The sequence below is a fragment of the Camelina sativa genome, chromosome 4 (assembly GCF_030686135.1).
Source record: "Camelina sativa cultivar CO46 ecotype springtype chromosome 4, ASM3068613v1".
NCBI classification, from domain to species: Eukaryota; Viridiplantae; Streptophyta; class Magnoliopsida; order Brassicales; family Brassicaceae; genus Camelina; species Camelina sativa.
In genome coordinates, this window is record NC_141883.1 from 21,793,132 (window position 1) to 21,806,157 (window position 13,026).

At 33.7% G+C, this 13,026-nt stretch overlaps 2 protein-coding genes and 1 pseudogene across 2 annotated transcripts; all 3 read left to right on the plus strand.

Annotated features, from left to right (window-relative positions):
• The first annotated feature begins 3,382 nt into the window (after positions 1 to 3,382).
• On the plus strand, positions 3,383 to 4,411 carry LOC147946072 (S-locus-specific glycoprotein S13 pseudogene; annotated as a pseudogene).
• Positions 4,360 to 7,399, plus strand: LOC104783996 (receptor-like serine/threonine-protein kinase SD1-6). The gene is made up of 7 exons (XM_010509079.2): positions 4,360 to 4,669; positions 5,182 to 5,343; positions 5,437 to 5,579; positions 5,654 to 5,864; positions 6,331 to 6,568; positions 6,707 to 6,857; positions 6,945 to 7,399. Exons 1-7 carry the CDS (start codon positions 4,447 to 4,449, stop codon positions 7,254 to 7,256), a joined length of 1,440 nt encoding a protein of 479 aa, XP_010507381.2. The 5' UTR covers positions 4,360 to 4,446; the 3' UTR covers positions 7,257 to 7,399.
• Positions 7,400 to 10,882: 3,483 nt separating this feature from the next.
• Positions 10,883 to 12,988, plus strand: LOC104780923 (protein HYPER-SENSITIVITY-RELATED 4). The gene has a single exon (XM_010505465.3). The coding sequence runs from the start codon at positions 11,158 to 11,160 to the stop codon at positions 12,739 to 12,741; it is 1,584 nt and encodes a 527-aa protein (XP_010503767.1). The 5' UTR covers positions 10,883 to 11,157; the 3' UTR covers positions 12,742 to 12,988.
• The last annotated feature ends 38 nt before the right edge of the window (positions 12,989 to 13,026 follow it).

Here is a 13,026-nt window from a genome sequence, read left to right on the forward strand (position 1 = left end):
AAAAATAGAATTCAACATAAATTAGTTTCATATTAAAAAAAGACTTGGAAAAGAAGTATGCATACTAAATACTTTATAAATTCAAACAATTGATAATAATTGATGATTTTTCATTATTTTATCTGATAAAACGACCTTCAGTATATCCCCACTGGTTTGAAAAAGCTTGACATCATGATTCGGATCTGTCATCGTTGGTAGCCATTTTGATATACAAAATTAGATATTTCAAGTAGGATCGGGTACAAAGCTCTTTGTCTAACGATGCTTATATTTATAGTGGAGGTCAGCGGTTCCATTAATAGGATAAATGCAATTGATACCATATATTTTCATAACAAAATTGTTATTTTTGTTCCTATATTTACAATTATTTGAATTGAAAATGTCTATAATTTAGGTGATAGTAATTAATATTGTGTGCACATTTGGTAAGTAGATATATATTTCTAAAGATTTTGAATTTGATCCTAATGACTCATATCCTAAACAATTCAAATATGGTTGATATTTAAATTCGTAACTGTTAAGATTCGGATTTTGGAAATTTTGAATGCTAATTATTGTTGTTTACTTGTTTGAATGCTAATTATTTTTGTATGTTGTAAATGTTGTTTACTTGTTTCCCCTTTTGTGCTATTTGGATACATGTTTATCTTATACAGTTATTCTATTAATTGTATATGTTTGGCTCTGAGTTATATATATCTTTATTCTATTTTAAATGACATTTCATGAAATAATCTCTTAATCTATGTCTACTTATTAAAAATGCTTCCCCTTTAATATTATAGATTAGGTAGTAACCCGTGCTATAGCACGGGACAAATGTTATGAATTTTAAGATTTTGTCGCCATTTTCAACATATTATGAATTAGTGTGTTCTTATTTTTTACATTTGATTTCAGTGAGAATGATATTGACTCTGACACATACCCCCTTTCATTCTTATCTAATTAACTCTGGCCTATAACCTCTCCTCCTGGGTATCTAATAATCTTGGTACTGTATTCTCCTGTAGTAGCTGTATTCTTTATGTTTAGTTTTTATAAATGTGTATATATTTTTTTATTTTTTTTAGATTTGCTATATTTATAAATTGTGAAATATTAGATAAAATATTATTGCTTATGTTATGGAGGAAACCAAATTTGTAAGCTCTGAAATCAATTAGTATAAATCCTATTTAGTCTTAGGATATTTTTGTTTCTATTTTTGAAAATAATTGAATTTTATTTTATTTGATTGCATAAGAATCAAATAAACTCGTAATCAAGGGGATGAAATATTAGAAGAATACCTAACATTTAAAACGAAAGCCCATCTTTTCAGTGAAGAACTAGAGTTACGAAGCCCAATAAGGATATCAAATAACTATTGAAGAATTGTCGGGTTATCGATCAGATGCGCGGAGCTCCATCTAATTTGGATCGAGTAATCGATTCCAGCTTTTTTAATCACGAAATTACCCCTTCCAATTTTAATTAATATTTTCCTTTTTGCATAATTGAGTAGCAATTTAAATAATAAAATCAGAAATTTTGGAAGATTGACTTCCCTCTCTCCTTTTCTTACACATGTACGCTCACCTACACCTATGTGTGTATGTTCTTTTTTTTTTTTCTTTTAATTATTTCTCTTCCTTATCATATATAATTTACAAAAACTAAATCAAATTTACAAATTCTATTATAAAAACATAGATCTTCCACACATACCATGGTTCACATTATGAAAAATAGATCCAACTAAATTTTTGAAAATATTAAATAGAATGCAATAGTAATTTATATTATATCATTCAGTATATAAACTGTAGCTATATTACATGTAATTAATAAATACTATTCTAAAAATAATTTGATTAGAATTTATCAGAGTTTGCATGCTTTTGTAAATGTTGGTTCGTTGCTTTGTACGGAAACACAATATAGATGAACATTAGATCATGGATGAGCAGTCGGTGCAGTTACAGAAAAATGCAGATTATAATGAGAAAATTTAGTGTTAAACTAAACAGTACAAGATTTTTTTGTTCTTCTGCATAGAATGCAAATAATTATTTTCAACTACAGTCTATAGTGATATAACGTATCGTACAAAGGGTTTGTGTTGCAGTCGATCATTCGGCGTATTTATGTTCATCTCACAGTGTCCAAATTGATCTTTAGTGGGACTGTGGGGGTGGGGTGCCTGAAAAGAACATGTTCGACTAATATTTTTATTATCCCATGATATAAATCTAAGCATTAATATCATATGATAAAATAAAGCAAAAATACAGATGATGTCTTTTAGTTGTCTGCGGGAAAATGTTTAAAAGATGTTGTAAAAATTTGATATTGCGATTTAAATATTAGTTTAAAAAAAAAATTGACACTCATTATTAGGCTCATTATAAACAACCTCTACGCATATCTTTAAGGCTTTAAGGGCAACCCGAATGGGGGATTTATTTTAGGGGCTCTTAAATTGTTTATTCATATATTTTGTAGTTTGAAATGATTAAGAACTTTGGATTTGTTAATTAAAAATTTTTCTCCTAATGGTGGGTTATTATTTGAGTTTCTTAATTAAATTTTTTTCTTTTGAAAATAAAAAATTTAAATTAGAATATGAAATGATTGTATTTGAGATATATGTTTATAAAATTATTGCATTTCATAAAATTTAAAACATATGAAACATTAAAATATAATAAATGACAAGTAAGTCGGCGACGAGGGTAGCTTAATATCGCCGGCGTTTGATGATTCAGTGGCCAGATCCTCCGATTGAATCTCCTCCTAATCGCCTCCGCCGATTCAATCTCCTCCGCTTCGCATCTCCTCCGATGCCCAAATCATCTGATTCCATATCTTTGATTCTATCTCCTTCATTGTCAATTCGCGTCTTCCATCGAGAGAGAGAGGGAGAGAAAGAAAAAAAAACTATCGACCATCAAATTTTTTTTTTATCTTCTATTAATCGGTTGCCCAACAAAAATGTAACATGTATGGTCTCTTATATCAAAATCGAGTCTTATTTATATCAAAATCGAGTCTACTAAATAAGAGATTCTCTTATTTTTTTTTCTTTTATCTGATTTATTTTTTTTCTTCTTCTTAGTTAAAACTCCTCTTACAACTCCCCGTTGGGGATAACCTAAGGTATGCAACATATGTAGTGTTGTTGAAAATTAGTAAGTTGCAATTATGTTATGTGACATAATGTATGTAGTGTTGTTGAAAAACTAGTGAAAACTGATATGTATTTAAATAAATTAGGTAGCGTAGCTAATTGTGTTAACAATTTGGGAAATTCTCTATATTATAATATGCTTCGTCCTTGGTTAGATGAGATGCAGAAACACAAAATATTGTCACTGTAACAGAAAAAAACATGAGAACAACCAAGTTAAGTTATCATACCTTGGTCATCTTACTTTCATCCCTGATCTTATTTAGGCTTCCACTTTCCTGTTCATTGTCCACAGGAGAAAATCGAACCATTTCAGCCAACGAGACGATCGTGTCTCCTGGAAATGTTTTTGAGCTAGGTCTTTTTCGCTCTGCCTCTGAGCATACTCCACATTGGTATTTGGGTATATGGTACAAGAACGATCCTAAGAAAACACGTATATGGGTCGCCAACAGATATAAGCCTTTCTACTTATCAGTAGGAACACTCCAATTCTCCGACGATGATCTCGTTCTTTCAGATGAGAATAATTCTCATTCTCATGTCTGGTCGACCACTATTAACAGAGGAGGCGTGAGATCTCCAATGGTGGCACAGCTTCTTGATAACGGAAACTTCGTGGTGAAAGACTCCAATAACGACGAGCCGGATGGGTTTTTGTGGCAGAGCTTCGATTTTCCCACGGATACATTAGTACCGGGGATGAAATTGGGAATGGATCTAAAAACTGGAACCAAGGAAGCCCTTACATCCTGGGATCCTGATATTCCGTCAAACACTGGTTATTCCTTCCAACTTGAAAACCAAGCAGGGCTCTATGAGCTTTTTCTAGTGGTGCAAGAAACTTCGAAGCATTTTTACCGGAGCGATCTGTGGGATGGAATACGCTTTGGTGACATACCGCTTGAGTTTTCACCTACCTACGTAAGCTCAGTTTGGGGGAACGTCTCCTACGTCGGTTTCGTAATGACAGGCAAAAACAACAACTCAAGATTGACATTGGCAGGAGATTCACTTGAGCTATTCACGTGGATACCTGAAACAATGCAATGGATCTCGTCTTGGTATCATAATTATGAAAAACATATATATCAAAGATGTGGGCCTAATAGTTACTCTTCGAAAAATACGACGTCGGGCCTGCAATGTAATTGTATAAAAGGGTTCGATCCAGCTTTGAATGAGAACTGGGCGTTAATGGAGGTGGGTGTCAAAGGAAGACGCGACTGAACTGCACCGGAGATCAGTTTTTACAGCTAAAGAATATGAAGTTGCCGGATACTAGAGGTGTAACTGTGGCTGTAGGAATTGAAAAGCAAAATTGCGAGATCCGTTGTCTTTCGAATTGTGTTTGTATCGCGTACGCTTATGTCGGTAGAAGAAAAGGCCAGGTCGGTTGTGTCATGTGGACCGGAACACTCGACGACTTCCAAAACTACGGTGTCGGTGGTCGAGACCTGTATGTGAAAGTGGCTGCTATAGATCACGGTGAGTCCATCAAACCTTTTGAAATTTAAAAATACAGTTTATATCTAGTTACTGATGAGTAAACTATTTTGTAAATCCCATGATCAGATTCAGATCTCTTGAAACCTTGTTCGGTAATTTCATAACTAGATATATTGATCTAATACTAATAATAATAATAATAGTAATAATAACACCACGAAGTTAGTCGACCACAACCTGTTAGATGAACGAGAGAGCAAGAAAGTTTGTTAACAAACGAATATCAAAAACTCATTCTCATTCAACTTAATCTCAACATTTTACATTTACTTCTTATATATGCATTACATTGACTAAACCGGGATTAGCAACATAAACCAGTTTCATCTATACTCTAATACAACCCTCTCATAAATTGGTTTGGGCCTAAAGTATAATTATACAATTTGGTAAGGCTTATAATAGAACAAATTTCGATTATTATTTTTGTTCATTTGTAGTATAGAACAAATTTCGATTAATTTTTTTGGTTAATTTGTATTTTTTATTAGGTGATGATGAGTCGAAGACGAACAACAGTACAAAAAGTAAAGGTATGGACGCGTTGAAGGTTACATTCATCACTATTATTGGACTCGTTGGAGTGGCACTAGCTACATTCGCCACATACTACTGTTGGAAACGGCACAAGCGAACCATAATAACTCATCATGGTACAGTATATATATTTTTAAAAACTTTTTTTTTTGTTGTAACTTTATTATTATTTTTTTCTTTGATTGTTTTCATGTTTTTTTAATGCTTAGGATCAACTAATACAACGGTAATGAACGAGGTAGCAGGTCAAACCAAATTTGACTTAATGAGTTTTACTGATGTTGCTGAAGCAACCAATCATTTCTCCGAAGCTAATAAGCTTGGAGAAGGTGGTTTCGGTGTAGTTTACAAGGTTAGAAAAACCAATTATAATGGATGACTCGAATCTTTCCATCAATAATTCTGATTAAAATTATGTGATAATAGGGAACATTGCCTAACAAGACTACTGTGGCGGTGAAAAGATTAGCTATTACATCGTCACAAGGAATCAACGAATTCAAAACCGAGGTACAAACTATATCGAACGTAATACACAAAAACTTAGTGCGCTTGCAGGGGTGCTGCTTGGAGGATCGAGAACAACTTTTAGTCTACGAATATTTGAAAAACTCCAGCCTCAATTACTATATTTTCGGTTAGTATTTATATATATACTTTTTTATTTTAAATGAATTTAAAATACCCTATCCACTTTGAAAACTAACCTATTTCTTGTTGTGATCGAAAGACAAGTATATATTTAATAAAAAATAATATATATATATATATATATATATATATTAATTAACATTTTTGGCTAAACATGAGACATTTAGCTATATAAAATTTTAATCAACATTTGAATAAGCTCAGCTCAAAAGTACTATGGCCCATGTGGCATTTTTTTTAGTCCTATCCTATACATTAAAACAACTTGAAAAGTTGGACTATATTTAAATATGTTAGGCCTTGAACAAGAAATAAAATAGAAATATTATATAAGAGCAATGTTCTCATGCACCTTCCTGCACAGCCCATAAAACCGCGCCTGAATTTTATGTTTCTTAGAAGCATTGAACTTGAACCAAATAAATTAATGTAATATGTTTTGTGATGGATAGATAAAACTCAAAGCTCGTTACTTAATTGGGAGAAAAGATACTTCGTCATCAAGGGTATTGTCTGTGGGCTATCCTATCTCCACAATTATGTGACACCGGCGATAATTCATAGGGACATCAAACCGAGTAATATCTTACTCGGTAAAGATATGATCCCAAAAATATCAGATTTTGGGATGGCCAAACTTCTTGATTCTGGTGACACGAAAGCTACGACCAATAGAGCAGTTGGTACACGGTTAGTAATCAAAACTAACTCATTATGATATATACTGTATTGTCTTTGAAAATATAAAGTCTTTGTCGTAGATAATATTTCTTTTAGAAAATAAGAAGACACTCATAATTTCGAATTTTCATATCCATACTACATTAGCGGTTATATGTCCGAAGAGTACGCGTTACATGGAAAAATGTCGGAGAGATCAGATATATTTAGCTTTGGGGTCACCCTTCTTGAAATCGTAACTGGGAAGCGGAACATCGAGTTTTGCAACTATTACCATGGTGATAGTATGCTTGACTACGTAAGTAAGACTCAACCTTATACAGTATGTTTTAATACCAAAAAGGTTACAAAAATTTTAAATATGTGGTTTGTTATCTTGTAAAAGGTATGGAGGCACTTTGATGAGGGGAACAGTTTACAGGTTGTTGATCCGAACTTTGTAGATTGTTCACTGGTTGAAGAGGAGGTCGTGAGATGTATACAAGTTGCTCTACTCTGTGTTCAACAAGATGTAGACGACAGACCAAGCACAGAATCCGTCGCTTTAATGCTCGCAACCACGATGATGGAAATTCCTATACCAAAGAAGCCAAACTATTTTTATGCTAGATTTCTCAGCGACATGGCTTCCTCGTCGACGGTCAAGGAGTCTACATCCATAAATCAAGTTACCTTATCGTCCATCATAAGTCGGTGATGTGATATAAACAAGATATTGAAATAATATTATTTTGTAATGTCTGTATCACAGATATATATTATTCCGAATTTTATAAATTATGTCATATGTTATCGTGTGATGCATAGATTCTATTTACTAGCTTAAATAGTTTAAACAAATAATTAAGTTTTTGGTAAGAGACTTGTCAAGCTTGGAAACAAAATAATATATATATATATATATATATATATATATATCGAGTTTTATTTTAGAAAATCATGTAACATCAGATGTATAACGAATCCATTCTAGTCTTATTGAGTTTTTTTGCTCTGTCTTCTATTATATGAAGGGTTTTCAAACAATTTGCTAGTTTCATCTTTTACTTGTCACTTTTGTTATTCACAAGACTGATTCAAAGGAAGCTGGGAAACTATTACCAAATGATGCCTTAATTATGATTGGCACAGTAGTGATGATGGTGCAATAAACCTTTAGTCCCCAAGGGAAATGCACAACTAGCCAATCTTGTCAAGATCCTCTTAATTAATTAATGAGTATTGTTCTTTCCGCGGAAGAACCAGATATTGCTTGCATCCGTTCTCAGGTAACTCTGTTTAGGCCACTTGACTCTGATCATTGATCCCAAGGTACTTGTTTCTGAATTTGTTTGAACAACCAGTTGTCTTTCATTAGCATGACATTAACTAATTTTCCAGTAAGAGCCTACACCAACTTTAGCTACAAAATAACATTTCCAGGCGTCCAATTATACAAGAGCTAGAGATGTGTGCACGTTTACAATTATCTCACAATCAAACCTCAGGATAGAGCTTTCAATTCTGTAAGCTGTAAAGAAGAAGTAAAAAACATTTTGTGTGAGAAATCTCAATTGCATCCACAAAAACCAAAACGGAAAAAGAGTATGAACTACACTCATGTATGTCTCTCACCAGTCCTGTAAACCATCGGTGTTTCACTAGTTTATTAATGATTTCCCGAAGAAAAGGCAAAAAGCAAGAACACATGCCACACCAATATACAATGTCCCTCTCTATCTTGACGTCAAACACACAAGTAAGCTTGCTTTTGGACCCCTTCAAATCTCTAAGAGGGCAGTATATTATTGGTCTTACATAAACAAGCTTAACTACGAATGAGGTGAACACATGGTCTGACTGTATTTGGCCAACAATCATCTACACCACAGTTTAGTGCTATTTATGGCAGCAATTGGACAAGTAAACAAAATCAAAAACCTACCAACGGAGATTTTCTACCAGAGAAGCCTTAAAATAAAACATAAAACCTAATCTCTAAGAAATACTATATACCCCTAGAATTAAGATGAAGATAGAAAAATAATAAATTTTAAGAAACTGGTGGAATTGATTTAATAGTAATGTATATATATATTAACATTTTCACAGCAGTTTTAATAAAGAAGGCTTGAAGTTTAAAATTATTTACAAAGAATGTCATTGTAATTAAAACCTAAAAAAAATTGAATAAAGCAAAAATTAGGATAATCTTTCCATATCCATCCGAAAATCTTAAATCGGGTATTATGTTTCTAAAATTATCTCGATCTTCAATACTATTTAAACAAAACAAACCACATTTAATATTTTAAGATTATAGAAACTAGAATATCTTAATTACATCTTCGATTTTGATTATATGGGAACTGGAAATTATAGAATTATTAGCAACTGGAAACCAATATATTCACTTATTCTTAATCACTGGTATATTACTCGCATATTCTATATAAGCTTTCTAAATCTTACTCAAACATTCCGAAATTGTGAGATCTTGAAAATATTATCTACTTTCTCGACAAGTTTATCTCTAATCACTCACCTACAACCCTAAGATCTCCTTATAAGTTTATAAACACTGCTCATTCACCACAGCTCATAACACCAAAAAAAGAAACACACAAGCAGAAAATCTTAACTATTATCATTACTGCTTTGTTTACCTTTCTAATAGACGTTCGCTTATTCAAACTATGTTTTTGTAAGGATTATTCATTTCATTACTTAAGTTATTGATTTACGCTATACTCTCCTATATCCAAACCACATTGTTATATATGAGTTATTTTATTCAGCAACAATCAATTTTTTGTTTTTTTTTCCATTAACAATCAGTTTACATTTCTGAAATTTAGACGTTTTTATACAACTTAGGCAATGAAAATTGGTTACTAATTACCATTGCATCCCTAGCTTGATCAAAATTATTGAGCTATTACGGCTGATTTTGTTGTGTATTACCAGCCACCTATCAAATAAATGCATCTTATTAAAAAGTGTATTAATGATAGAAGTGCATATTATCTAGGGTAGTTCAACATCTAATTGTAATCGAATAAGTACATCAAAGCTGAAGCTGAAAGATTGAGTGGAAAATATAAAAGAAAATCATATATAAGACCATATCAACCATTCCAGTCACATTCAAATCCAGGTCTAACACTAGACACTCTCAACATATAATTCTATTACATCAAGTGTATATTCTCTTACGTACCTATGTGACTTCCAATTTAGAGCTTCTGTTCTGAGACAAAATCAAGTCTAGAATTTGTCATTTCGTAGTGTACAATCTATCTCCCATTGTCTTCGATGAATATACAAATAACAACATCTCTTCCGTAATTGCTCATTCTATACATTATATTTTTTTTTGGACAAACTAAGCTTTATATTAATCTCTTATAACAAACTAAGCTTTATATTAGTCAAAATAGGAGCAAACACAACACTTAATCCACAAGCGGATTACGACAAAATATTAAACCCCTTAAAAAATTGTCCTCACGGTTAAAGTCTATGCGGATTACAGGTTTTAGCAGGGTACGTCTGCGGTTTGGCATGTCGTCCAAAAGACCACAAATATATGATTAAAATTAATATATTATATATAAATAATATTTTTACATAGTTATGTAAATATAATAGGTGAAATATGTGATAATGTGAGAAATTTTAATTTATAACAATTAAGATATTTACAAAATATCATTATTATAAGTTATTTTTTTGTCGTTGCCACTAAATTTTTAAAGAATACTTAATATAAATTTAGGCAAATTTAGGCCGGGAACATGCTTGGTAATAACTTTAACAACCGCGGTTTTAGTGGGTTGACTCGCTGCAGTCCAAGAAAAAAATATGGATCAACCTGTTTGACACCTCTAAATACATAATTATTATAAACAAACAAGTACAACTTAATAATATAAAATGATATTAATACCAGTTCTATAACAAAAATAAATCTTCATGCGATATACCATAAATTAAATCGGAGAATTAACAATCAAAATACAATTATACAATCTTAAACATCAAATAAAACGTATAAAATTAACTAATATTTACAACTTGAAATTTAATGATTTTAGTAAAAATATAATTTCGCGGTGTACCACGGTTTAAAATCTACTTATTATTTGATGTATACAGTATGCAACCACTATGTGCATAAACACTATTAACCGTTATTGGATTAAATGAGTGGAAGTGACACGGTTTCTTTCTGCTACACTAACATTTTCTCTAAAACTACTTTTACAAGAATTGAGTGATCCACACGTTAAGTCAGTCTTTGTTTACTAATTCTTTTATTGTTTTCGTTCGACGCATGGATCGGATCATTCATTTGTTTACTAAGTCAAATAAACCTCATGAACAAGTCATTGGAGCCCATTAAAACTCTTTTACTTTTCTTCTTCTTTTTTATTTGTTATTGTATAACTTAGCAACTTCCACGTTGTAGGCAATGGGAAGGATCCTCGCTACTTCCTTGCGTCCATTAGTCTTCCGTTCCCACTTCCCACCAATCATACATAAATTCTGAATGTGTTTTTTTGGGGGTTAATTAAAGACAACTCAAAAACTAGAGACAGACACACCCAAAACTAAAGATGAGCTCCTCTGACTCTTCTTCCGCGGAATCCCGTCTGGCCACGGCTAAGACGGTTCTCACCACCGCGGCTTCGGTGGCTGCAACCGCAATGCTGGCTCGATCGCTAGTCCAAGATTATTTGCCTGACGAGGTGCACAACTACATTTCCTATGGCTTCCGCAGCATCTTTAGTTACTTCTCCTCCCAAATGACGATAATCATCGAAGAATTTGAAGGTTTTGCTCACAATGAAGTCTTTGAGGCTGCAGAGGCCTATCTAGCCACCAAGATCTCTCCTTCAAACAAAAGAATCAAAGTGAGTAAACACGAGAAAGAAAACAACTACAATGTCACCGTGGAGCGTGACGAGGAAGTTGTGGACACCTACAACGGCGTCAAATTCCAGTGGATCCTCCATTGTCGCCATGTCGAGTCCAAGCACTTCCACAACCCACGGGATCTAAACTCCACGCTGAGATCTGAGGTCCGATCATTCGAGCTTAACTTCCACAAGAAGTTCAAAGACATAGCTCTTGAATCTTACCTGCCATTCATGGTGAAAAGAGCCACGTCGTTGAAGCAAGAGAAGAAAACACTCAAGATCTTCACTCTCTCCCCTGAAAACATGTATGGGAATTACTCTGACGCGTGGACCTCTGTTACTCTTGACCATCCTTCTACCTTCAAAACTCTAGCAATGGATTCAGATGTCAAGAGAAATGTGATGGACGATCTAGACCAATTTGTGCAGCGGAGAGACTACTATAAGAGAGTTGGTAAAGCTTGGAAGAGAGGTTACTTGCTGTACGGTCCACCGGGTACTGGGAAATCAAGTTTAATCGCAGCCATGGCCAATCACCTCAACTTTGATATCTACGACCTAGAGTTGACTGCGGTTAACAACAACTCTGAGCTCCGGCGGTTATTGATTGCCACTGCTAACCGTTCGATTCTTATTGTAGAAGATATCGATTGTTCACTAGAACTCAAAGATAGGACTAGTGACGAACCTGACGAAATGGAGGATCCACGGTACAAAAAGGTGACGCTCTCTGGATTGTTAAATTTCATAGATGGTCTATGGTCAAGCTGCGGTGACGAAAGGATCATAATATTCACAACCAATTACAAAGAGAAACTCGACCCAGCGTTGTTGAGGCCAGGGCGTATGGACATGCACATTCACATGTCCTACTGCACACCGAGTACTTTCAAAGCTCTTGCTTCAAACTATCTAGAGATCAAAGAGCACCACCTTTTCAGCAAGGTCGAGGAAGGTATTGAGGCGACAGAGGTTACCCCAGCAGAGGTGGCTGAACAGCTTATGAGGAATGACACTGTTGATAAGGTTCTTGAGGGTCTGATCGAGTTCTTGAAAGTCAAGAAGATCGAAAACGAACAAGATAAGGCCAAGAAAGAAAAGCAAGAGTTGGAGAACAAGACAAAGACCACCGAGGGAAAAGATCATTCGGTAGTCAAGAAAACCGAAGAGGTTGATGAACAGCAAGTGAGGAACGACCGTGTTGATAAGGTTCTTGAAGGTTTGGTCGAGTTATTAAAAGCCAAGAAGATGGAGAACGACCAAGATAAAAGCCAAACATGAGGAGCGACATGAACTTGGCAGAATATATCAATACCTTAATTATTAAAATCGCCTGAGAAGAATCGTTGATTTGTCTCTCTATTTTGGGATGATCCAACATTACAAAGGAGCTAAATTAATAGCCAAAAACACAAGGATTAAGTCATATAATGAATGAAGTTCATATGATTTTATTCCACTAAATTAAGTCGATCATTCAGTAATAAGAATTTCTCACTAATCAGAAAGAGATGTCTTTTTATTCCAACTCCAAAGACTTGCAGTTTCTGGAAAATACATAATCGA